The following is a 27019-nucleotide window of genomic DNA, read 5'->3' as shown; positions in this document are numbered from 1 at the left end:
GCTTTGGTTAAAGCCAAGATTAATACGAACATTAAATTAAACCTAACTTGAACCACAACTTAGTGTCATGGCTACTGGACGGACTCACGCGCAGTCAGTTCTTTCTATGAGAACAAAAGGAGATTATTTATTTACAACAGGGATCACCTCAGTGCTATATATGTACAGTGAGTTGGGAGGGGGGGTCCAGGGCTCCAGGGAGAGAAGGGGGGGGGGGGATCCACACACACACGCTTCCTCTTCAATGTTAGTTGAACGTTCTTCAACAGAATTCAACGTTAGTTCCACAACAAAATACACACAGTGGATTCTTTTGAAAATGGCGAGAGCACAAACTCAGGCGGTTCAACATTCCAGTGGTGAGCTGCTCTGTGCCACTGCCTTAAATAGCAGCTGGGGAAATCAGCCAGATCAGCAGCAGGTGGAGACAATCACACAGGTGCGTGGGCCAATAGCGAGAGCCCGTAACGAGCTCCACCCAGGCAGAGAGGAGGAGGAGAGACAAAGTAAAACAAAAACAAAAAAGAACAACAACAACAAAACCTGTAGCCAGTGTGAGCCAACCAGAGACACGGGGACCTTCGCTTAGGTTCATCTTAAGTATTCGCTTGACCCAAAATTAGCCTGTATTTATCCTAACCTTAAACATTATCCTAACTTCCCCTAACTTTAATCTAGTCAAGGATTAATCCTTCAATGATTAACATTAATCTAACATACCCCATTAGATTTCCCCCCATTTTCTGATTTCTTGATATAAATCTGCACCAAAACTTAAACTCCTCTAAGCTTGATGCTACTGTACTCTTGTCCACCAGATGTCATGGCGATCATCCTTTCGCTGCTCAAAGTTTCGTCACATTTTTGGAAAGTCTGCCACCAAGGAGCACAGCTACGACGGGGTGCCAATCACGCGTAGTGTCCACGACAACCACTACTGCTCAGCCAATCCCTGCTTCATCGCTGTGGTGACTGAGTGCGCGGGAGGCGGGTCCTTTTTAGTCCTGCCCATCCATCATGTACATAGGCCTTTTTAATTTAATTTCCTCTGAATTAACATAATAAAGGATAAAAAAAATGGGGAAACCTAAATTTTTAAAATTGTTTCATGTTCTCTCTCTCAGACAGGCAGAGTAGATCCTCAGCATCCGAGGGTTTGTGGCCACAGCGGCAGAGTCCTGGACGTCAAGTGGAATCCATTCGATGATTACTGCATCGCCTCATGCTCAGAGGACTGCACTGTATGGCAGTTAGTTAACGACTAACTAGGATTAACTTTGGAATTCGATTTAGGATAAGGATGGGGTTAAATTATTGGGAATTATATAACGTTTAGTGTACAGCACATACACTTTGGTCCTGTGCATGTATTCAGGTGAAGATCTGGGATATCCCAGTCTGTGGAGTCCAACAGAACCTCACCAAGGCCAGGAAAACCCTGATTGGCCACTCCAGAAGAGTGGGGCTAATTGAGTGGCATCCAACTGCTGAGAACCTTCTGCTAAGTGCTGCCTATGACTACAAGGTCAGTGCCAATCATATAACATTCTGGCTTAAATGAGTACCGTATTTTTGTTAAAAGAAACCGTCTTTGCTTTTGTGTTGTATTCAACTTCCTTCAATATATCTTATGAACATAATGCACAGAAATCTTAGAGAAAAAGCCAATGGTTGGCATAAAACTTTTCTATAATAGACACCTTACAAGATTGAACCAGTAAAGAAAGTATCAACACAAGAGAACCAAATGTTAAAGAGCTACACTCTACAATCAGTAATTCCAGTGCATTTAGGCTGCAAAACAGATGTGAATTTGTCTCACTTACTGCTCCAGGTCCTTCTCTGGGATGTATCCCAGGCTGGTGCAGTTATCAGGTATCCAGTTCGGGTGGTGCTGATGCCCATCCACCACCGCTACCCATCTGAGGCACTGCTGCTTTCAGTCAGCTTCAACAGTGATGGCAGCAGGCTGGCAGTCACATGCAAAGACAGACACGTTCGAGTCCTGGACCCTCGGACAGGAAAGATTTTACAGGTATGATTATTGTATCTGAATGCGAGTCCTGACAGAAAATTGCCAGGAAGGTAACTGATACTTCTGCAGGTATCAAGCAGTAGCTCACACAAGGCCAACAAAGTTTTATACATCGGGGGGTTGAAGTTGCTTCTGTCCACTGGCAGCTCATCTTGGAACCACCGGCAGATCGTCCTGTGGGACCCTGTAAGATAGTTTTTTTCCTTTCAACTGTAATCTGAAACTTAATCTAAGCTGTGCTTGTTCTTAAACCTGAATCCAATTACCAGCATTTTCTAGGAGTAAGAATACTTGGGTCGTAAGACATGATTAAAAAAGAGATTGCTGAAAATGAGGCACATAGACAAAAACAAATAAATATATAATAAACATATAAAATTAAACAGCTGATAATAAAAACTGCTTTCTTGTGAAATGATTTAAGAGAATCTCACTGGAGAATTAATTATATAACTGTATATCTCAATTGAGCAACTTTTGCATATTTTAACTTGATTTTTTTTTCCCTTTACAATTTGCTCTACATTCATTCCCATATGTGTTTTCATGCAGGATGACTTATCTGAACCCTTATATGAAGAAGATCTGGATGGGTCAGCTGGAGTACTCTTCCCGTTTTATGACCCAGACACACACATGTTGTATCTGGCTGGAAAGGTCAAAAAACATAAACTGCTTGTGGCAAAATGTGCCGTTAAATTTGAGTAACCATCATCAAGGAGGTTTAGCACCACTGTATATGTTGTATTTATGCTTGTAGGGTGATGGAAACATCCGGTACTATGAACTAAGTGCTGAAAAACCTTACATCAGCTACCTGACTGAGTACAGGTCCCTGCTGCCACAAAAAGGACTTGGTGAGACCAACACACACACACAAGTGTGTTAGCTAGTAAATGACATAATTTATACAGCTGCCAGTCCAGCTTTGTTCCAGCTCTCACCTACAGTCATGAAATCTGGGTAATGACCAAAAGAGGAAAGTCATAAAATGCCGTCCTACAGAGGAAAGTCATAAAATGTCACAAAATAAAAGAGTAGGTCGACTCTCCCTAAGAGCTAAGGTGAGGAGCTCAAACATAAAGAGTAGAACAGCTGCTCCTCCATGTTGAACTCTGGGCATGCCCAACTGGGTGGAGACCCCGGAGTAAGACCTGCTCATCAGGTAGAACCAGAACAAGATGGGGCCAGCGACCCCACTCAGATAAGTGGAAGAAAATCAGCGAATCGATAGATATTCCTCCTTTTCCAACTTATCATGAAGTCATGCAAATTCTGGCTTCATACTATGACAATTGGGAATCAGGTGAGCCTGGTATCAAAATGTAGGTAAATAAGAGAGTTTTGAGTTTCCATGACTTCTTCTGACCAGACATCTAATCACATGGTGACATGACCCTTTGGATTTTTACCCAAAATGCTGTTTGAGTCAAACTTGGGTAAATCATCAAAGCAGATCAAACATGCTTGTCTCTTTTACTCTCTCACAAACATTAAATTGGTTCCATGTTGTTATTATAACTATCAGATATTCAAGGATATTGGTTCTTTGATTGGATATGAAAAAAATCATAGAGCATTGTGATCCTCTTGAAGTGAATGTAACAGTGATTTGGTTGCAGTTTTTAACAAACCTAAAACTTTGTATCCAACTCATCATCTATACCTATACTCATTTCAAGGTACCGACACAATTTTAAGAAAGCTTGTCTAAGTTCATTCACAGGCACTTTGATGCTGATCTAACAAACTTGACTTAAATGTCGACTTTGATGGATAATTTCCTTCACTGTTTCAATGCTACATCCTGCGGTCATGTTAACAGATGGAAGACACCAAGAACCAAGCTTCTGCCCCAACAACTCAACAAATGTTGGTCAATCGTCGTCTTTTCATGCCTGTTGGTCATCCTACATTTCTGAAACTGTCTTATGTCTGGTTGCAAGACTGTTAAGGCATTCTATACAGGACCAGTCTTCTGCCTGAAAAACCCATGCCTTGCTCCACCACCCTCTCACCAACCTTTAAATATTGATGTTGTCGTTTTTTAAAGTCTAGACTTTCATGTTGTAATAATAGAAAAAGGCAAAGAGTTTAGTGTCACTTTTAGAATATCCACAATACTTTATGACACAGGACTAAAATGTGTTTTGACGTCTGACTCACTCCAGGGGTGATGCCAAAGCGTGGCCTAGATGTGACCGCCTGTGAGATTTTCCGGTTTTATCGCCTGATTGCCATCAAAGACCTGGTGGAACCACTGTCCATGATCATACCACGCAAAGAGGTTGGGATGATGTACTTATCTTGAGTATAATCAGAGTACAAGAAGTATTGGTCCAGTTTTTTTCTTGTTCCTTCCAGTCAGGAATTTTTCAAGAGGATCTGTACCCAATGACAGCTGGAAACCAGGCAGCCATGACCGCTCAGGAGTGGCTGTTGGGGGTCAACAGAGGTCTGTAACCTAGCTGGGCCATCAGGTACACTAAAGATATTTACTCTCTATAGATCATTCAGTTTATCACTGATCTCTTACATTTCCTCACCAGGCCCAGTGCTGATGTCCCTGAAGCCAGACCCTCGAGTACCCAACCCTTACCCAGAAACCCCAGCTGAGAAGGGGCTGGTGAGGCAGCTTAGCTCCCTCAGGTTTCAGAGCAGCCCGGCTGCAGTGACAGAGATAGGCCAAGACTTTATAGAGGAGGTAAAGTGTGATCTGGTTATTTTACCTGACATTGCAGGGTAAAATATACCAATCTGGGGTGCCTTTTCTTGATTTTAAAGTGGTACACAGTTGTGTGAAAAAGTGCTTGGTCCCTATCTTGTTTCCTGTTTTTTAGTATGTTTTTTCACACTTAAATTTGTAACAGTAAAAGGCTGTAAAAATATCTGTAAAGATCACCAGTTATTGTAAATACTTGATTGGTGTTGTTGCTGCTAAGTATGGCCCAACAGGTTATTAGGTTTAGGGGGCAATCACCTTTTCACACAGGGCCATGTAGGTTTGGATTTTTTCCCTTTAATAATAAACACCTTCATATAGAAACGGCATTTTGTGTTTACTTGTGTTATGTTTGCCTAATATTTAAATTTGTTTGATGATCTGAAACATTTAAATGTGACAAACCTACAAAAAACAGGAAACTGGGAAAGAGGGGAAATGCTTTTTCATGCCACCGTACTCTTTTTAGAAACTTCTGTTTCCTTTAGACAAACTAGGAAATATGTTTTGCTACAGTAACCGTCACATCCTTCGAAACTGACCTGAGACCTGAGCCTTTTTTGGAGAGTAGTTCTCTGATACTTTTGTTGCTGTTCTCTGTTGAGGTTTTTCTGGAGGAGCAGCTGTCCTATCAGGATGCCAAATATCCCAAAGATCTGAGCGATCTGTTGGGGTGGCAGCCAGACGAGACCCAGGTCCCACTGTGGACATACTGCTGCACCCCGCACTGCTGCGAGCCTGCTGAGAGACCGCCACCAATGACCGAGTGTGAGGTTGGATAAATAATAAAACACTTCAGAAGAGTGTCTCCTTCTCTTGCACACAAACTCAGTCCTAGTTTTTTCTGTTTCAGCTACTCCAGGCATTTTACAAGCAGCAGGATGAGATCAGAGGCATGAAGGAGGAGCTCCATCAGAAAGACGTGAGTTCACAAACAGTACGTTATCAGAATTTCTTGTCAGATACTTTTTTATATTTTTGTGTTTTTACGTTCTGCAGATGAAAATTGCTCAGCTGGAGCAGGATATCAAAAACACCAGAAAGAACATGAGAGCGACCTTCTGATTCAGACCCTGCTGTGTAGGAGGGGCTTACAGAGACAGCGTGACCCACAGACAGCGGAGTTATCCTCCACAGACTGGACTTTGTAGTTGAAGCCACAACTCTTGTTTTCCTAAAATTCCTGAAAATGGTTTATTTGGGAGCAGAGACTATTTTCCTTCATACTTCACAAACTACCTGAAACACAATGGTCACCATCGAATATAAGAAACCCTGCGTCTGGGATGATGGGATGCAAAAATGCTAATTTCTTAAAACTCTTGAATTAAAGCTGTCCAAATACTTATGGAGCTAAGTGTAATTATGACCACATGCAAGGTGCAGTGATGTCAGGCAGCAGACACACACCACCTGCTCTAGTGACTTTTACTGGTGCAAGCAGGTTGGAAACAATGGAAGGGGCAGAAGGACACAGATCTTCTTGTTAGCAGTTTGCAAACTAATTTCAAGGGTAAGATACATGACCTTGCTGTTTTGGTAGGCCAAAAGAGCTAAAATGCATAAATCGCAAAACTCATGAAAAACAGTGTGAGTGTGCAAAAAATGTTGAATGAAGTTTGGAACTGGACTGCATGAAAATGTTTGATGTAGTCACCCAGGGTTTCTGGACTCTTTGAAGCCTCAGTCCTGTGGTTTCATTGAATACTCATTAAAATGAATGTAAGACCAATAAAATATGAGTGTTTCCCTCAACAAAACTGAAGCACTATTTGTTTTGGGTGGTCTGCAACACACATAGAGCCATATCATTAGTCAGGTAATTACATTATGTAATATTATGTTCCAGATCAGCACACACACAGCTCCCGTGTGCCGGAAATTTAGCTATGAAGACCAAAAATGTGTTTCGCACCAGGCTGTAAATGTTCTTGTTTCTGCTTTAAAGTTTGTGATGAGTGACTCACTCCAGTGGCCATTAGAGGAACTGCAGTTTTCTGACTTAATCGTGTTTCATATTTAAAGTTGATTGATCTGTGACGTCACATCAGCTTGCGGAAATAAATGTTTTAAAATCCAGCACAGACCTGACACAGAACGTCAAAGATGAGAAAAGGCTGAGGGACAAAAATCAGAACTGGACTGAACAATCAGTGAAAACAGATCTGATGGAGTCATGAATCTGATCTATAGAAGAACATGGGGCGGCTCTGTTATGGTTTTGCTCTGCATTTCAGCCTGTGGGGTTCTTGTCACAGAACCATTTGGTCCACTGTGTATATGTCCGCACAACTGCAATTGTGCTAAAAAATTGGCCAAAAAATTCAGTCAGCTACATCAGTGTCTACTGTTTACTATCATAGCCAAGTGGCTAACAAACATAAACAGAAGTTTTCACTATCCGTACTAATTAATGTTATCTTGTTGTATCAGGTCAGTGCTATCCTCTATACTGTTGCATGCTGGCAGCAGGTTGAGGGTCACAGATGCCAACAGACTAAACTGACCCACAAGGCCAGTAATGTTGTGGGGATGGAGCTGGACTCCGTTAGGGTGGTGTCTGAGAGGCAGATGTTGTCCAAGATAAGGACAATTATGGATAATACCTCCCACCCACTCCATGACATGCTGGCTAGTCACAGGAGCACGTTCAGTGAGACTGAGATTCCCAACAAGCACCTAACCTCTGTTAATCCTTGATATGTATAATTGAGTGATCTGTATATATTAGTGCGGGTTGGTTATTAGATGCTGCTCCAACCAGCCAGTGAATAACCCGCTGCCCCGCCCTCTCCTCCCTGTGCCCCAAGCAGCAGGTGCACCTCGCATACAGAGGGCGCCCTTCCAGTAAGTGGCCGATAGAAAATAGAGCGGTGTCTATGCCATTCCCAATATGCGCTCATGATGTCGGGGCAGCATGAGAACGAGCAACTTTTTTTGCCGATGCCCGTGATGCCGCCCTGGGCAACTGCCCATGTCACCCATGTCAAAAACCGCTACTGACTGTGAGCAGCGCTGGCTTTAAAAGACTAAACGAGACGGGGGGAGACGAGGACACAAGAGAGCCAGGAGCAAAATGTTAAGATTTTATTTACAAAGTCCTTTTTGTATGTATTTTTTGTTTGCTTTCATTTAACTTACAGAAAGTAAAACACAAAAAAACCAAATCAAAAAGAAAACAACCTCGACTAGTCAGTGTAAGCTTGAAGGAACATCTGGAGCTCTCTACTGAGGAGACAGAAACTAAAGGAGGCAGAAAGAGGGAGAGGGGGGAGGAAAGAGGCAGAGCGTTTCCCCAGACAACCATACAAAAATTAAACAAAAACAAATTCCTCTGAAAAAATATTTCTTTTAAAAAGCTCTGTTGGCAAAAAAAGACAACACGGTTTGCCCTGAGCAGGTTTGGCCTTGGCAACAGGAAGAGGGAGGAGGGTGGGTAGCTTTTTTTGTTTTTTTAAGATTGGCTTTAACACAATGATGTCATCAGAGCGACGAGCTACATCACAGACCGATGACATCAGGGGAAGAATAAGGAAATGGAGTTGGGTTCAGATTTCATTAATTCATTTATTAACTCCTCATGTTTTTATTGTCTTGTAAAAAAATAAAAGAAACCACGCCCACATACAATGGAAAAAAAAAGTTAAGGAGAGACATTTATTCTCAGGAGGAAGAGGAAAACTGACGTAAAGTCTGCAACGTTTTGTTTTTTTGAGCTTTTCCAGACTGGTGATGCATTTACTGCCCACAAACAAGAGTTGGAATTTAGAGTTCAGATGGTTTCTTTCCTGTTAGCACAAGTTTAGGTTGTTTCCCCCCCCCCATTTTAAATGTAAACTGTGATGAAACAAACAAATAAACAAATAAAAAACTGTCTAGCTGTATATTCTGATGGAAGATTTGCAGGTTTCCAAAGAAGGCGAAACATCCTCTGGTTCCAGCTTCTAAAAATGTGAGAATCTCTCTGCAGCTTCTTATTTTAATAGCTAAACAAACTCTTTTATACAGTTGATGGTGGGACGAGAAAACAGATACTTTTCTGTTAAAGTGTTTTCTTCTTTCCTGAGTTCACAAAAAATAAACGTGCTGCCATTAAACCAAAAGAATAACACTGCGGCAAAAACAGAGGACTAAATGGAGGCTGTAAGTTGTTGATGACAATGGGAAAAAAATTTGGCTCAACTTGTGGAAATGAAAGTATTTAAAAAAAAAAAAAAAAAAAAAAAAAAGCAAAAAAAATAATTAATGAGGCGTTTTAGACAATAACGGATGTCAATTTGGCAGGCGACAAGCGAGGAGACCAGAGTCAGAAATGGGACGTGGCCCAGAGTGAAAGTGGGAGGAGGCAGAGGGGGAAGAATTGGCAGCAGGGATGAGACATTTAGACTGAGTGGATAAGAGGTCAGCAGGGTTTGCGGGGGTCAGGGAGGGGTCTCTGCAGGCCCTCATTCATCATCGTCATCATCATCCTCGTCCTCGGGGTCCCTCTTCCTCTTTTCTCCTTTGGCTGGAGACGAGTCCTCATCTGCAGGAAGAACAATGGGAGTCTTTTATTTGGCTGATTAGTTACTACTTGGCTACACCTGACTGAACCAACTCAACAGACACCATCAGATATAAATGAGTGTTCGAGTGTTCCTCAAAACAAAGAGAAGTAATAGTGAGGAAAAATACAGGTTTACTCACCATCCTCCTCCTCATCTTCATCATCGTCTTCTTCCTCGCTGTCCACATCTCCGTTCACCTCTCCATCCTGCAGGGACAAAGACTGCTGATGCAAACTCACAGTGCCTCTTCCGAATCAGTCGGAAAGTCCGAGTTCCCAGTTGGAAATGTGTTGTGGAACGCTCCCTCAATTCGGGATTACCCCGCTCGGAAAGTCAGAGCAGACTAATGTACCACAAGCTAACAATCAAAGTTTTACTACTGTTTACTGAACGTAAACTGTGAACATTTAAACTGTACTGCAAAAGCTGTGTATTTTTGACCGACTCAGCCACGCGCAGAACACTGACCAGCCTCTACTCATGAACATGAGAAAAAGCATGATGATGTTTTACTAGTGACGCCTGAATGGTTTTACTTTGCTAAGAACCAAACAAATCCTGCCTTTCGTTGCTTTTACTGGAACCACCTATAGTGTGTGGGGTTGTTATAGCAAACTGTGCTTGGCATACAGCTTTTCGTCAGACTTTGTGTACGTGTTTTCTTGCCGTATTGTTTTTAAGTGTAGCCAGTTTCCTTTCTTGTTATCAAACATGACGATTTTTAATTTTCGTGAACAAGAATTAAGGAGACCCTCTCCTGACTCATCAAGGGCACCACAAGCTTCCCTGTTCCTTTCCAAGCAATCTGTGTTTAACCTACAGACACCTGTCGGGTTTTGGAGGACTACATGAAAGCACATGTGTGTACCTATAAACAAACAGAGCTGTTGTATTATAAATTATCCATATGGGTGTTTAACTGCACGGGTCTCCTGGTGGGAGCCAACCTGCCTCCAACCAATCCCAGCGTGCCTGCAGGCACTTTGTCGAGGAGTTTAGAATTAATTATTTATATATGCAGACAGATTCCCAACATGCTGCAAACACTGAGCAACTCTTGTGTCCCTGAATGCAACCTGTCTGCAACACGTCTCTGTGCAGTATGGCACTTAACTGGTTGCATTCTGGTTACATTTCTGAGGTTCTGCCTGGACTTTTCAGAGATTCATCACGACTGTAACATGTAAACGCCAACTTAACCTCATTAAATTGCAGACTGACTCCATCTTATTGTAGTCTTAATGCACCAAATTCACAGGACAGAGGGCATTTGACTGTGATGCTGTGATGAAAGTGGTTTTAGACAGCATGTGGAGGACAGACGAGCAAATACGTCACAGATAAACAGAAGACACTTCGCATCTCATTTCCCCTCCTTTCATCGTTCTTCAGCATTTCTATGTAAATGTTACTGATTTAACTCCAAACTCACCTCATCACCGCTGTCGTCGTCTTCGTCGTCCTCCTCAGCCACTACGTCTTCTTCATCCTCCTCTTCCTCTTCCTCAAAGTCCTCTGACTCGCCCTCTGCAAAATAAAAAGAACTATCTTAATATTACTGTCGCTTTAATTTTCTCTCAGTTTTCTAGAAATCAAACCTTCACCTTCTTCGTCCTCATCGTCGACGCCGTCTCCCTCGCCCTCGGAGTCGGAGGCCTCGCAGTCGTCGATGTCGTAGCCGTCCAGGTAGGTGAGCTGGGGGAGCAGCTTGAAGATGGACTCCCTGTAGTCGGCCAGGTTTGTCACCTCGCAGTTAAACAGGTCGAGACTCTTCAGCTGGGGCAGCTTTTTCTGGAGGGACAAAGACGGACATCCGATCAGTTTTCTGAAAACATTTTCAAAGAACTAATGAAGAAGTACAAAGTGCTGCCCTCGTTTGGCTACAGCACACTGTGTGCAAGTTTGCTTTGGACATAATACTGACGACCCACAGCTCGTGCACTATTATGTCACTACAAGCTGAAACTGCATTATGGACACCTGAGACCAGCACATATATTGTATACCTACATGTCAGTATAAGGATAACAGAGCTGCTGACTGTCGTCCATGTTGGCTGTTACTATAGAAACTGTTTGTTTATATATACATATATAAATGTGTTTGTGTTTCATGCTGTTATATGATTTACTGATGGTTACAACCTATTCACATACAAAAGCACACAGCAGTGATCTGTCACTTCTTTTTTAAATAACGATGTAGACTCCACCCACCAGCGGCTCCAGGGTGCTGATGTCTTTGAACTTGTTCCCACTGAGGTTAAGGTGCGTTAGGTTCACCAGCCGCTCTGCCAGGACCTCCAGACCACCTGATATCCTGTTGTCACTGAGCTCCAACTGCAGAGACACAAAGAAAAGCTGTGAATCAAAAAAATCAAACAGAAATATATATATATATTTTTTTAAAAACCTGGTGATATCGCAGCTTTATATTATCACATCATTAGTGTCTTTTACTTTTAGAGCGCTGACAGGACAAAAAGCCATCAAACTGTGTGACAGTTGAAGCCAAACACAAAGCTTCTCAACCCTCTGCTGCACCAAAAAGCAAGCAAAGTATACCAGAGGCAGCTGTCCACAGGCTACGTAACTGAGAAATTCACCAATAACAAACCAAACAATCAAATTTGAATCACCTTTCAGAAACTACAAAGAGAAAACATGCTGGAAAAGGAACTGAAAGCTCTGCAAAGCTGAACATCTGCACCTTCTTCAAACATTTACATGAACATCTGGTTTCCTGACGCTCTGCAGGCCCTCTCACCTTTTTGAGTTTGGCCAGCTTTGGGATGTCTGCGACGCTGGTCAGGCCGACGTTGATGAGGCTGAGCAGTTCCAGATTCGAGAACTCTTCTGTGATTCCCTCGATCTTTCCTTCGCTCGAGCGACAGTTATCCAGGACCAGCTCCTGGACCTGAGGGGAGAGAAGGGACAGCGCGCCGTTAATCCAGCATGGCTCAAAGTCGCCAACCGGGTGAAAGAGTGGATAACTGTAAACACTATTTCTATTTTAAGCAGCATGTGAGAAGAGTGACACATTAAACTGGTTACAGTTTGACTCTGTGACTCTTCGCCACTTTTAACCCTGAATGTTTCATGTTTAGCCTCCAGATTTCAACATATCATTTTCGATTTTTGCGTGATGGTTGATACAGTAACAGCATGTTGTAATAAAAAAATAATAAAACATCAACGTTTTTTTGAATACACTGTGTGCTCTTGTATGTTTAATCTAGTTGAGCTTTTCCTCTCTGCTTACTTTGTTTATGCAAAAATAAAAACTTCCTTATAATAATCTGCAGTTGTGCTTCCACACATACGCAGGTATTCATAGGGTTTATGTTAGGGGTGGGCGGTATAAACGGTATATGGTAGAAACTATATAAATTTGGCCAGCGTTAGAGATTTTGACTATTCCGCTCTACCATGCATGTTGATGGTGTCATCAAGCTGCGCCTGTTTTGGTCGAAAGCATGGCAGTGGCTGCAAACAACATCATCTGCAAATTATGGCGGGCGACAGTAAAATCAAAGAGACGAAGCACTTTTGGAATATGGGCAAAAACTGTGCTTCCTCCACTTCCCTACCATCTATTCATTAATGCTGTATTCCATCACACCTGCTCTATTCTCATGTTGTTGCAGTATATTAATGACTAACCTCGTATTGTTGATGAATAATCTCAGTTGTTCTCCTGACTGAAGTTTGGTCTGTTTACAGCATCCTGCCATGCGACTGCATTTGTCCCCAACCACTAGAAACCCTCATGTTAACTTTTATCGAGTGGAAAAGAAGTTGGCGTTCATCCTTCAGCTTTACTGTGCTAATCTTATACTAACGTGGCTGTTTTGCTAGTGATCACGTAGCACATCATTATATACCAGCTAGCCCAACTTCAGTAACCCTACAAAAGTGACTGCTGTTTAGTTTTCTGTCTTCATTTATGTTGGAAGTGATAGCAGAGCTGTACTTTTTAATTTGTTTAGAAATCTCTCAGTCAGAACATGCTATATCGTGTTTAGGTGGAAAACTAGCGAGCTAACTTCTGGATGCCTGGATGTTAAACTTAATTGTTACACCTGGTAGAGCAGAACGCTGATCATTTTATTACAGATGAAAGAATTTAGAGTTTTTCAACTCTCAGTGATGCTGCAGTGATCGTTTGATTTTGGGACCTGAACCAGATGGAGTTTAGGACCCAGATTACTCCGCGAGGCTCCTCACTACAGCAGCCGTAATGCTCCAACAATCCATCAAGCGGTGCAGCTTCGTAGCTTACCAAAGTCGTACTAAAACATTTTTGACAGATTTCTGAGTGCCATGTACCACATAAAATCAGTTCGAGGTCAGTGAGCACAACCAGAATTCATACACAATCCACACTGTTGATTTTTGAGAAAATGAAAGGATTTTAAGCGTGCCTTATAGTGTGTAAAATACGTTATACAGAAGAAAAGAACGTATTGCGATATATATCGTTACCGCACATGCTTTAAATCAGCTGTCTCCAACTGGAGCGGTTTATGCCCGACAATATTTTCACAGACCGGCCTTTAAGGTGTCGCGGATAAATACAACAAAATAAAACTAGCACCGTTACCGAAAAAAAAGAAAATTTATTCATAACACACGTGAAAAGACCCGGGAATACAGAGTTAACGATAAAAACAATAACAAAATAACGCTGAAAACCGATAAAAACCCTGAAAACCATACATTTCACACCGAGCCTCAACTCTTGCGGCCCGGTACCAAACGACTCACGGACCGGTCCGAGGCCCGGGGGTTGGGGACCGCTGCTTTAAATTATATCTTCATATGGATTTTAGGCCATATTGCCCAGCCCTAGTTTATGTTTTGTTTTTTTCCCCTGTGTGTTTTGATCCTTCGTTCACATGTAAACAACTTTTTAGATCACCGAAACTCTCCCAAGTTTAAGTTCTTCAGAAACTCCACTTCTGCGTTTACATGTGGATGAAGAATCTGCAAAAATCAGTCGAGCTGCCGCTGTAATCTCGTTGTCAGCTGGTGACATGAAACAAATCTGCAACCTCAAATGACTCACTTGATGGTTTGATTAAATAGCGAGGTCAATGTGACTAATTCATTTTCCTTGTACTGAGCACTGCCTAACGGGTAAGGTGACTTCAAATAGAAAGCGTGGTTACCCACAGAAGCAGCGCGAGAACACGGGAGTTTCCACAGCGTTTTCGTTGAAACATGTCAGTGTTTCATTGTATGATCACAGCGCCTCCCTTGTAATAAAACCCAATCATCCCCTACGTATAAACAGGAGGACTTTTGCAGAATGTTAAGCTGACACAAGTTACCCATTTACTGGCTTGCAGTACTTGGGGTCATGTGGAAAACAAGCAAAAAAAAAAAAAAAAAAAAAAAAGACGTCCCTTCACCTCAAACTGATGATTCATTCAATCAGTTTTTCAGTCTATATGTACCTAAAACAGAGTTAGAAAAACACTGCATACCCACAGACACCATAAAAGATGGATGAAGTTCCGGTCTATAAGATGCAGTATTTTTAGTCACCACCAGAGGGCAATAACATACGGCAGCTTTTTACTATTAAATAGTGGTCTGTATTAAAAATATGCAATGGCTTAATTAATTAATGTGCTAGTATTCCGGTCGTAGTAGTGACATTTATTTTCAGCCAGATTTAAAATGTACAAAAAGCATAATCAGTTAATAATTTTCACTCATTTGAATAATGTGGACAAAACTTCAAAAAATGTTTTCCTTTCTCTGAGTGCTGCCTTTAGTGGGCACCACAGCAAAACCTTAAAGTGTCCACCTCATACCTGAATTTTGCTTCAGCTGGAAATCTGGAATAACTTGATAACTGATCACCCTATACTTTGCATCCTCCTCTGTGGTCTTCCTCCTTTCCTCCTGCCTGCCAGCTCCATGTTTATCACCCTTTGTCCAGTATATCCACCATTGCTCCTCCTCACATGACCAAACCATCTCAGCCTCCAACTGGCTTTCCAACTTTGTCTTCCAAACCGAACTGTCCCTCTTGTGTTCTCATTTCTAATTTTGTCCTAACCTGCTCACTCAAAACAGAAACCGTAACATCTTCAGCTCTGCCTACTGTCTTTTTGACCGTGCCACCATCTTTAAACCATACATTGCAGCAGTTCTCACGACAATCTAGTAAACATTCCCTTTCACTCTTGAACCTATCACTCCAACCACATTAGCCCAATTAAACATTACACCAACTCCAAGAGTAGCTTTCCATGATTTTTATTGGTTCAAAAACTTCTGAAATGGCCACAGTAGGGAGATTGGGGACAGCCAAAAGGAGAGAAAAAAGTAAGAAAGAGAGAGAGACACTGCCTAATACCTGAGCATTGAGCTCAGAGATTACCTGTACATACATTGCCCTCAGTATTTAAACCTTTTGTAATGTTTGAAATACAACAGCATTACATACAATATGTTATTTTCAAAAACCACCAAAACACTTTAGGTGTATATCAGTTTATTTGTTGTAAATCTCGTCATTTTCAGTTGTTTTCAAAAGAAAAACAAACTAGGATCCTACAGAGGACGCCTGTGCGGTTTCATGTTGGAACGGGGCCCGACCGAGGCTCTGTTTGTAAACTCGTAGCAACACGTGACGCTGCTAGTTAGCTCTGTTGCTAGCTGCGTGTTATTACCAGCCCCTCCGCTCTGCGGAGCCCTCACTTATCGACCCAAAATGATAAGGTACTGCGGCGGAAAATGTCTCTCATTACGGTGGTTCTATGAGAAATGATATGAGTAAACGAGTGTCGTAAATTCGGGCCACAACGACTCAGCCACTTTATAAAAGTAGCGCTAGCACGCCGCTGGCTACGCGCCCTTAGCGCGTTTATGCTCGCTGGATCCGACTAATCTCTGGAAACGCGTTTTCGTAAACAGTTATTTTTAAAAAGTGACTCGGTGAGTTGCAGAAAAATATTTTTAACAAAATATTAACAAGTAAATAAAATGTTAATACGCAATGGGGGGTTTTAGAATTAAAATGCCATCTATCGACTTCGAAATAAATGAAATTCTAGAATTAGCCAGGCCCGAAAGACGTCGATTATATTTTTATTTCCCGATAAGCAGGCGGTTTTAAGTTAATTTTCATGCGTGGGGATTTTCATTTAAATTTTAATAACTTTCAAGAGCATCAGTAATATGAATAAAACGAGAAATGCGTGGGCATAAAATGAAAACAACGTGGTAAACAACTGCGTGACTGCGCTGTTTGCGAGCGGCGATAACAGCTACTTAGTTGAAGGGAAGCAGCTAATTCAAGAATTTCGCAGACTTTGTGTTAGCTTAGATCTAAACTTGCTTTTTTTAAGATATGCTGTTTTTTAATCACTTTTTCCCCCTCAAACTGCAGACACGCTGCCATGTGCTCGCCACCCCTCCTCCTGCCGGTCTACAGCAGATCAATTCCAATAAAGAAGCACACAACCCGAGAGACTCACCTCCGAGGGCGACCGGTGCCTCAACTCTAAGGAGACCCTCTTCTTCATGTCCATTTTCCTCCGGTTTTTCCTGGCTTTGGTTCTTTACGTTATGGAAAGCTTGTTTTCTCTCTCGTCCTCTGTTCAGCATCAACACGCGGAACCGGAGTGAAGCTAGCCACAATAGATACTCGTCATTTCCGGGAACGGCTTTCAAAATAAAGTTGTGGTTACGTGGTATAGCGGAAGTAGAAACATGGCTTATTCCGCCCAGAGGTTCGCACACTTTACCTTCAGGCCATGCACTCTATAATTCATCCACGTATATGCACTTATTTCGTCTTGAGATTATCCAGCGCGTGTGAGAGTTCTACGTTTCATCTCATTTTAGCGGGAACACACGAAACCTCCTTTAGGTTCTAGTGTACTCGCTTTAGCTTGACGCATGCTCGGAACGCTCCAGTGGCGCATGTGGAAAAGTGGGTCAAGCCGTATGGTGCATTGAATGCCTGAGTTATAAATCAGATATTTAGCCTTCGCACAGAAAATGACTAAAAATTAATACAAATAGGCCAAAACATTTAATTGCGGACAGTATTTTTAAACAGTGATAATAAAACTGATTCAAGACTGCTGGATTCCTTAAACCTTACTAGATGCTATATAAATTCACCAATTTTCCTGTGATATAGACAGTTTGAGTTTTTTCAGCTTGAGTATGTAAATTTCGAGTTTCTGAGGTGATCTTGAACATATCAGATATTGATTTGTAAATGGAGGGAAACGGCAGCAGTAGGGAAACAATACTCTACAGCGCCACTATACTGTCATTTGGAATCATTACACAGATATAAAAAGTCGACCACGTGCAGTAACTTAACTCTAAAAGAAAAATCATATCTCATTTATTTCCACATTAATATAAACGATAATGAAGAATTGCTTATCACTAGCAAAAAATGTCTGGCATGTGAGATAATTCACTTTCACTATGACTTCATGACATTTTCACTACACACTATAGCCTTCACTTATTTATATTTATTGTTATTATTATTGTTATTATTATTATTATTATTATCGTTGTTGTAGCTTAATGTATCATTGTGGTTATCATTTTTAACTTACAACATAATATATTAACAGTAATTTTGAGAAAATGTGATTAAAATGCAGATTAAAACTGTTTGCTCATGAATTCATTTTTTTCTTTGACCTGCAAATTATGTGCTATAGACTCAAACCGAAACATTTCCAATATGAAATTACAGGAAGGATTTTAAAACTAGCAATCATTGCTGGTTGTTGATGCAGTTCCACTTTTGTGCAGTCAGTGGTGCTGTAGCTCTTTGTCTGATCCCTCCGTTTATCGACTCATTGTGAAGAACAGATTGGAGCCTTGTTTGCGCCGTGTCATCATAGTGTTAATCTTTATTGTCATTACATTGTAGTTCATCTTCACGACAAGCAGTTATACATACAGTGGTCTTAGATTATATCATTGTCCAATACAAGGAGAGCAACAGTTAGAGTTAGTATCACAGCTAGATTTTTTCCATTGACCAACCCCACCCCCAACCCCCCCAAAATACCCCTTCATCCTCCCCCCAATCACTACCCCTCCCATACTCTACACCATACACCAATGTATTGACGACCGTCAAATATGTCACAGGTGCCTAACCATTAAATAGGACACAGGAATAAATAAATTAATAAATAACCAAATCAATACATACAATACATATATAAATAAATAAATACCAACAAGGTGTGTATATATTAACATACACACAAGTAGCTCACCAGAGGACAGCAGGTTCCAAAGTCATAGGGCCATTTCATACAGCCACAAGGCATAAAGTATGATTATGTAACACAGCCACAGTTCAGACCCCGGCCACATTATTACACCCCAAAAATCATGGTGCAGAGATTAGATTTAGTTTTGCAAATGTTTCTTTGAAGCAGGTCAGCTCTCAGAGGCAGACCCGCTCCCTTGGGAGAAATCCTTCTGCTTGAGTTAAACCTCACAGGTGGAGCCTCAAAAAAGCAAAAAACAGCTTGAGTTAAAAATAAAACACCAATTTTTATTTAAATATACTGTCATCCTTGGTGCACAAAGGAAAGTAGCTTACATTATTTTATTTTTTTTGCAAGTGGACACTCTACACCTCAAATCCTAATCTGTTGATCAATCAAGTATAGATCAATCAAGCCCAGTTTATTGGTGTATGCTGCCGTCTTTGAGCCAAGCAAGACAATCAATTCTTTATTTCTCCGAGATAACTGGCTGTAGCTTCAGGGGTTTCACATCACTCCAACACTAATTCTGAAGCACAGAGAGTATATTTGCTCACTGGTCACTTTATTAAGTACACTTTGCTACTACCGTACTGGGTTGGACCCACCTTTGCCTTGAGAGCTGCATTAATTCTTCATGGCATAGATTCAACGAGGTTCTGTGAACATTCCTCATTTATTTGGGTGCATATAAAAAGAAAGCATTGCACAGTTGCTGCAGATTTGTCAGTTACGCCCCCATGATGTGACTCTCGTCTTCCACCCAAGATGCTCTATTAAATTGAGATCTGGTAACTGTGGGGAACCATTTGAATACAATGAACTCTGATCACCCATCAGAAGACAGTCAGCATCAATACTCAGGTAAGCAGTCACATTAAATGATGCTCACCTAGTAGAAAGAGCTCAAACTTTGCCAAAAAAATATCCCACACTATATCACTCTATCACCAGCCTAAACTGTTAATACAAGGCAAGATGCTTTGTTTATGTCAAATTCTGATCCTATTGTCTAAATATCACAGCAGATATTGAGACTGATCAGATCAGGAAATGTTTTTCCCCTCTTCTATTGTCCAATTTTGGTGAGCTTATGTGAATTGCTATCTCGGTCTCCCACTCTTAGCTGAAAGGAATGGCACAGTGTTACTGTTACTGTTGCGTTCCTATCAGCTCCAACCTTTGACCTTAACGAGACATTTTCACTCAGGGAACTGCCACTGACTGGATATTTTGTCTTTTTTTGGACCATTTTTAAAAACCCTGGAGATCCCTGTGTGGCAACAATGCCACATTCAAAGCCATGTGAATATTGTTTCTTCCCTCAGCATTATCTAAGTATTCATAGTCATAGTGCATAAAGGCACTGATTTGCTGTCATGTGATTGGTTGATTTTATATATGGGTAACAAGAGGTTAAACAGATGTCCATAATGAAGTGGGAGGTGATATTAACTATTGTATCTTACTGTTAAATTATACAACATATTTTTTTAGTTCATTGTTGCTGTACACTGGTGGAAACCATCAGCTATGAGAAGCCCCTAAATCTTCTAAAGCTACTGTTAGCAAGAAAATAATTAAGCCTGTAATTTCTCCAACCAGTTATCACAAGACACCAATAATACTTATACAATTTTGCAAATGCTTTCTTTTAGGTTATTAACCTGCTTATTAATACATAATTAATGTAAAATGACTTTTTTTTTAGCAGAAGTCCAAATGTAAAGTATATTAGAATCTGCCAGCTGGTGCTTCTCAAGTTTAGCCCCAGACAATGACGGTGTTTCCCCATTCAGAACAGCTGTACCTCTGAGGAAAGACTGGAGACCTGCAGCTTTTGTTTGGAGTGTCATGACTGATCTCTCAACTGGAGAGGTGAAACTGACTTTAGGTAGGTAATGTGGCCTAGGTCTGACTCTTACCAAGGTGAACAGGGGAAATGGAGGGTAACACTGTACAAGTCCCTCATTGAGGTTAGAATACATGTCGCCATAGAGGGCAAATCGCAGTGGAAGTGAAACAAAAAAAGCAAAAATAAAAACATCATTCAAAGAAATACAAAAAGTCTTAAAGCACTTTGTAAGTTGAAGAAGAGTGCCATATGAATTTTCAACAGGTCAAAGAGTACAATAACTGAACAACAAAAAACAGAAGAGTAGCAGAGTTAACCTAGGTTCACTGCACTGCAAGACAAAAGCCAGCAGGACGAACATCTCCCCCTTCTCTTTTTCCCTTTTTGAATGTTTTGACTTTTAAAAAATCCATCTCAAAAAGCAGACGTGAAGCGGTCCAGTTGCATGCAGCTCACACACATTCGACAGGCAGACTCAGAAAAATCAGGTTTTCAGACACAGAACTTACCGACAGAATAAAGTAAAAAGAAAACACTGAACATATGTTTGCACCAACCAAACCTCCGTCTTTTACAAAAACCTGTAACATTTATGCAAAAGCAGGTATATGGCAGAAAAAAAATTGAAGACTGGAAAGAGATTATTATAAAGTTTTATTTGATGATTGTATTGTTGTTTTCACGCATGTGCTTTGGCAATGGAAGAGATGTCTTAGCTCTTTCACAGATAGATAGATAGACAGACAGATGGGTAGATACCTCTTCCTTTGATGAAACCTTAAATTTTATTGTTCCATCAGAACTTATTGCCTTTATATTCAGTATTATTGACAGTTTATAGAAGATACTGTTTAGTCTGAACCAGTACTTTTCCTTTTTTATTATTATTATTACTATTCAAAAGGATTGTATAGTAGCTTTAGGTTTTCCCGTCCTTCAATCAAACTTCTATCAAATATTTTATCTTGACAAATATCTCAACTAAAGCATTTTGTTTTTGTTGTTTTCTGTCTTGCCTCTGTCACACTTCTTAAGTATCTGTGCCATTTTAGGTGGCATAGACTTTCTCTGGTATGTGTTATGCACTGATTAATCATTAGACTTTAGCAAGAGAAGGCAATAAGATTGTAAATATAATTATAATGGTCATGATTTTTTATATCTGCTTTTTAAGCCTAACCTCATCAGCCATCTCCAGGTCCAAATGTCCTTTCTGAACACTATTCATTTTTGTTTTTGTTTTTTTAAGGTCCAGATTCCGATAAAATTATCAGTGTGGTGTTTTCCAGGTGTTATAATTTATTATCCAGGCACCCATTAAAACAGTGATCTATGGGGTTTGGCAGAGTTAGCAGTAAGCTGACTTTAGTCACTGAGATAGTTGTCATTTAAAGACTGTATACCATGTTCTTACTGATGTCTTTCTGAAAAACTATAAACATACAGCACTTCTAGATGCAAATGAAGACTGCTATGGAAACTAGCAGTAACATATAGAGGGTCACTGAAGTTGGGTTAGTTGACATAATGATCTACTCCTTTGTAGCTGGCTACAGAGCAATAGGTAGGCTAATATCAACACATCAGCACAGGGATGAGGATGTAGGATGTGGCTTAAATTGTTCTCAATAAAAATGTAAGAGGATGCGCTGCTGGCAGATATAAACTTCATATGGAAGACAGAAAACACTGGACACAGATAAAACATCAGCCTAGAAGTCAGAGATGACACCATCCACTACACATGAATAATAATCAGTGTGTTACTGCATGTTTTGGATTGCTTAGTATGAAAAACTGTGGTCCTAAGTTCAATGTCTTGAGCTTTGATACCTGGAAACAGGGTTTAATACCTGATTACTTAACAAGCAGACAATCAAACCCGTCATTTTGCCTAAAGTTTGGTAGAAACCGTAAAGATTTTATATATTTTAATATGGTCCACGTTATACATGTAAACCATTAACCTGCTAATAGATCTTAGTATGTTGATTTTAGTAGTATAAAATGATCATATATGTTAATGGTCTGTAAGTAATAGGAAAAAAGATTGTAGTATAACCTGTTTAACATGAAAGCCGCTCTTCTGGCGGAGTATTCTAGAAAAATTCGGAATATGTTATATTTCTCTGTTGTTTTCAATAGCCTATATGTTACATTTAAGATGAGGTATTCAGTAATCAGGCACTAAATACTCTAACGTATTCTGCTCAACACTGCATCAACAAAGCAACAGTACAGGAATGTTAAGCTAAAGGCTAGCTGGTTAGCCACTTCTGGCACATTAGCATCAGCCATGCTAACACAGATTCCTGCTGGTTCATAAATAATGCTCAGATAGAAAACCCTAGAACCCTAAGATTTTTTTTTAAAATTATTCTTAAACTCTGTACAATAAGTATCAAACAGTCCGTTTTAAAAAATGTGTGACTGGTAAATTACAACTAGAATTCAAAGCAGAGATGACCAAGGTGTTGTCGTTTTCCTTTATCAGTTGATTTGACATAAACCCAGAACTATACTTAGATGCCTATTTCAACAAGTAACACATGTAATTATAGGTTTGTAGTTCTGTCCTCTATTTCGAAGAGAGCTCTTAATATTACTGGAATGTTTCAGTTATTTAAACTGAGTCATCTCTCTAATTGTGAGTCCAGATCTTTAAAAGTTGCTTTATCAGAGAACCTTTAACAGTAAATAATATCAACCTTTTTCATATGGTCGTTGTCAAAGTAGACTCCTTTACACTGCTTTTAACAATACTGCAGATCTGTCCAGAAACTGAGAATAATGAGAAGCATTTTGGCATTGTAGCCATCCTGCTAGATGCTACACATCGCGTTTGCAGCAGGGAGCTACCACCAACACAGAGTTCTTACTAACATTTAACTATTCCAGCAACTGTTTAAGAGAAAACTAGAATGAGATATCTGAAGCATTTGGCTAAAGAATGGTATAATTATGCCTGAGATTATGACAACAGGTTCAGAAGCAAAAAAGATGTCACGATCGTAGGGTTAAAATAAATAAATGAGTAAATCTTGAATTTAGTGAGATGTTTAAGGGCATTAACAACATTCTGATATAACAAAATGTATCATTCTATGAACAAGAAGGCAGACAAAATTCTAAAACTTGAGTGCAACCTAAAAAAAAGTTTGGTCATCAAACAGCAATTGTGGTCATCACGCATTACTTTGAAGCTGACAGCTGGTTGCTGGTGAGTGTTCCGGCCACTGGTTGCCTAGGTTACCTTCTATTGTTATTCACTATCAGGTCATATGACAATACAGATATTCTTCACTATTCATTGTCTGTTGGCTCTCAGTCATCCAGGTCACTGCAGTCTAAGGAGCTTATAAAGAAAAGCGTCTGAACTTCTTTAAGTTTGTTGATGATGTTTCACCTCTCATCCAAGAAGCTCCTTCAGTTCTTAGAGTTGAAGAAGCTCCTTAGATGAAAGTCCAGAAGCTTTTCTTTCCAAACTCAATAGACTTCACTCTTCATTGTTATATACTTCAGTTGCTCACCTGGAAGATGAGAAAAGTTTATCTTGGATCCCATCCATTTCCCATTGCCAGTGGTTACTTTGGCCATAGTCGCTTGAAGTCACTGAATGTCACAGACTTCTTATGGCCTCTGGTTGCCACATTGCTATGAATCAATTCCATTGTGTGCAACTTTACATTATAGATATTATTCAATGCAGATGGTTTAGCGAATGACTTCCATTGTGAATATGGCACATCTGAGCTGCACTGACCTTTGTCGGCCCAGTTAGTTGCCATTAAACACAGCTATAACAGGCAACTGGTATCATGACCAGGCAAAAATATAGTATATTCTCCCTGGTAAGCTATCGGGATTTTGACATAAACAATGTGAATCTGGAATTTAGTATTAGCATTACAACAGGTTTCATGACAGCAAAATGTTTTGATCTTGCTTTACTGTTTCAACATAAAGCTTAGCAACTAGTGTTAGAGAGTTTTAGTGTTTGAGACCAAAATACTATTAGTTTTTCATTGCCAAATAACAATAAAGTTGGAAAGATTCTGAAATATTCACCACGGAATTTCAGATACTTTGTTTAGTGGGAACTATGATCATGTAAAATAGTCGGGCCCCTAACAGCACTCTAAAGATTAAAGCGTAGATGTGGCGTTGCCTGCGGTGCCGTGCACGGAAGGCGAATACACCCGCCGATTTAAGCATAGCGCTGGATCATGCGATGGTTGGTTGCTGTGGTAATTTTGAGCTGGCAGCGGGAGAGCTGCAGCTCTGTGTGTTTGTGTGTAAATAAAGGGTGCAAAGCATGTTCATGTTACCTGGTCTGCTGTGGTCATTCACAGTGGTGCCGAAACCCAGGACGGGAGGCTCGGCAGACTCAGGACTGGGCAAGCAGAGAGAGGAGATGGTGCAAATGGTGGCTGAGCTGGCAGCCATGCAGCGGGAGCAGGCGGCGGTGTGTCGCCGGCAGCAGAAAGAGCTGAAGGACCAGACAGAGCAGAACCTGCAGAGAATGAAGGATCTGGCGGTGGTAATCCGGTCCTGCCCGACACCGCCGCCACCCCCACAGGTGCTCCCCGACACCTCTGGGGTGGCCGGTCCGCAGCCTGTCACCGCACCCTTCCCCACTCCTCGGGTGGGAGTAGCTTGTGCCCGGCAGGGGCCGGCTCCCATTCCTGCTCTCCGGAGGAGGGACAAGGAGCAACTGCTGAGCCCACCACTAGCTCACCCACCTGCCCAGCCCGAGCTGGAGGTCAGCGTGGGAGGAACTTGCTACACCATCGCTGGTAGTGGAGGAGGCATGTGAGGGTCCCCGCCAGCCGGAAGCAGGGGTGGTGACGGAGGGGCCGCGCGAGGGGCTGCTCCAGCCTGGAGCTGCGGTGGTGGTGGTGATGGAGGGGCCGCGCGAGGAGATGGAGGTCCCTGTGCCAGGGGAGCATGCTCAATTGGACGTGCACGCCAGACCGGCCTCACCCCAACCAGTGGCCGGTGTACACCGAACATCTGCCCAGCCGCCTGTTAGCTGGGGCTCACGACCGTGCCAGCCGCGCCGTGTCCACCTGCCACGCGGTTGACCTCCGGACAAGCTTCGCCGGCGCCGCTGGGTTCGTGGGCGGCCACCTGAACTGACACCCCTTGGCCAGGGGCCAGGGGCACCGACGATCCGGGCTGATCCCCTCTCCCACTCGTGGTGGTGGAGTAGGTTCGGCCGGATGTCTGCCCGGCCTCAGTCGGGCGATGGGGGTATGTGGCGGGGTGGGGCCTGCGGTGCCATGCAAGGAAGGCAGATGCACCTGCACAGCATCTGCAATCATGCCCCGCTGACGGGTTCTGTGATGGTTAGTTGTTGTGATATTGTTGAGCTGGCAGCAGGAGAGCTAAATCTCTATGTGTTTGTATGTAAATAAAGGATGCAAAGCACGTTCATGTCATCGGGTCTGCCATGGTCATTCACAGTAGACTTTACTGATACTTCTCAGACAGATTGTTGGGTAGATATTAATTGTTGTAACTAGTGCTCCCAGCGTTAATCTCGTTAAAATGGCATTAATGTCATTTTAATGAGATTAACGCTGGGAGCACTAGTTGTAACTGTTCATCAGCTACTACATGTCCTACTGACGTGCCTTTTGGCAAGGGAGTATCACCTCCCAAACTTAATTATGTTTCTGAGCATGAGTTATTGAAAATCTGAAGAAATCTAAAATTGCTGTTTTTTAAGCCATCTAGCCACACACAGTCATGCATGCAAAAGCCACATATTTAGACAAATCAGCAAGCTCCTACTCCACAGAGTACAAGGAAACCACAGTATATAGAAAGGAAAAAACAAACAAACTTCTTTCTCACTATGCATACTGGAATGCTCAAATGTGTATCAAATAAAAAACAAAAACAAACAAGGCTCTGTTCAATAACATTCATCTGTGGCTGTGATGGCAAATCCGTGCTGCTTGGTAAAAAGAGTAACCCAAACTTCTCCTTTTCATCACTTGAACTCCTGCTTAGTGATGTGTTGAATGAGTTTCTTGATCCTCAAGCCTCAAAACCCTCCTAAAAGTTCCATTTTACAAGATAAATGGGTTTAAAAACAAGTGGATAAATGTTCTCTTTTCCATTCTAGCAAGACCAAGCTTACTTCAACACAGTCAATCTTTTTTTGGCTGGATCATGCATTCAGCCACTGAATTGAAATGCTATGCAGTGTCAGCAAAGGCAGAGGGTGTTACAAAAAGAGCTAGAAAGAGGTTGAAATATACCTAAATCGTAAACTCTATGGATCTGTGGCTCTGGGTTGTTATTTTGATGGTCTACAATCTGGACTATGGAGCCTTTCTAAAAGGTAGTGCTACCCAATGAAAGAAAATAACAAGACAAGAGAAAGTAACAAAGATAGACAGCTGGTAAAACTGTGACAGTTTCTGAAAAATTTAGGTATGAAAAAGAGCACAAGAAGGCAAGTTAAGGTAGAAAGAACAGTTACTTTTAGAGAAATACAGCAAGAAAAGAAGAAAGAAGACAGTCTCACAAAAAAGCTGTCAGGCAGCTAAACCGACAAGCAGGAATTTGTGCTGGC

General features: G+C 41.3%; 2 protein-coding genes and 1 long non-coding RNA gene across 3 annotated transcripts in view; 1 reads left to right on the top strand and 2 right to left on the bottom strand.

Annotated features, from left to right (window-relative positions):
* The window catches only part of LOC146635600 (uncharacterized), a 342244-nt gene that overhangs the window by 276362 nt on the left and 38863 nt on the right, over window positions 1-27019 (bottom strand). The window lies entirely within an intron of this gene.
* Window positions 564-5822, top strand: coro2ab (coronin 2Ab). Its single transcript, XM_085350595.1, has 14 exons — window positions 564-589; window positions 819-1019; window positions 1125-1241; window positions 1376-1525; window positions 1835-2035; window positions 2105-2221; window positions 2588-2692; window positions 2796-2892; window positions 4207-4322; window positions 4400-4490; window positions 4585-4739; window positions 5363-5530; window positions 5611-5679; window positions 5757-5822. The coding sequence occupies exons 2-14, from the start codon at window positions 819-821 to the stop codon at window positions 5820-5822; spliced, it is 1653 nt and encodes a 550-aa protein (XP_085206721.1). The 5' UTR covers window positions 564-589.
* LOC146635602 (acidic leucine-rich nuclear phosphoprotein 32 family member D-like) lies at window positions 9011-16994 on the bottom strand. Its single transcript, XM_085350594.1, has 7 exons — window positions 16797-16994; window positions 12071-12220; window positions 11521-11643; window positions 10909-11095; window positions 10737-10831; window positions 9444-9510; window positions 9011-9282 (listed from the first exon to the last, which is right to left on the bottom strand). The coding sequence occupies exons 1-7, from the start codon at window positions 16848-16850 to the stop codon at window positions 9203-9205; spliced, it is 756 nt and encodes a 251-aa protein (XP_085206720.1). The 5' UTR covers window positions 16851-16994; the 3' UTR covers window positions 9011-9202.

Source organism: Diplotaxodon limnothrissa, linkage group LG3, assembly GCF_057381915.1.
Source record: "Diplotaxodon limnothrissa isolate DT_005_m linkage group LG3, D_limnothrissa_male_GT1.1, whole genome shotgun sequence".
In the NCBI taxonomy this organism is placed as follows: domain Eukaryota; kingdom Metazoa; phylum Chordata; class Actinopteri; order Cichliformes; family Cichlidae; genus Diplotaxodon; species Diplotaxodon limnothrissa.
This window is presented reverse-complemented; position numbering and strand designations above follow the sequence as displayed.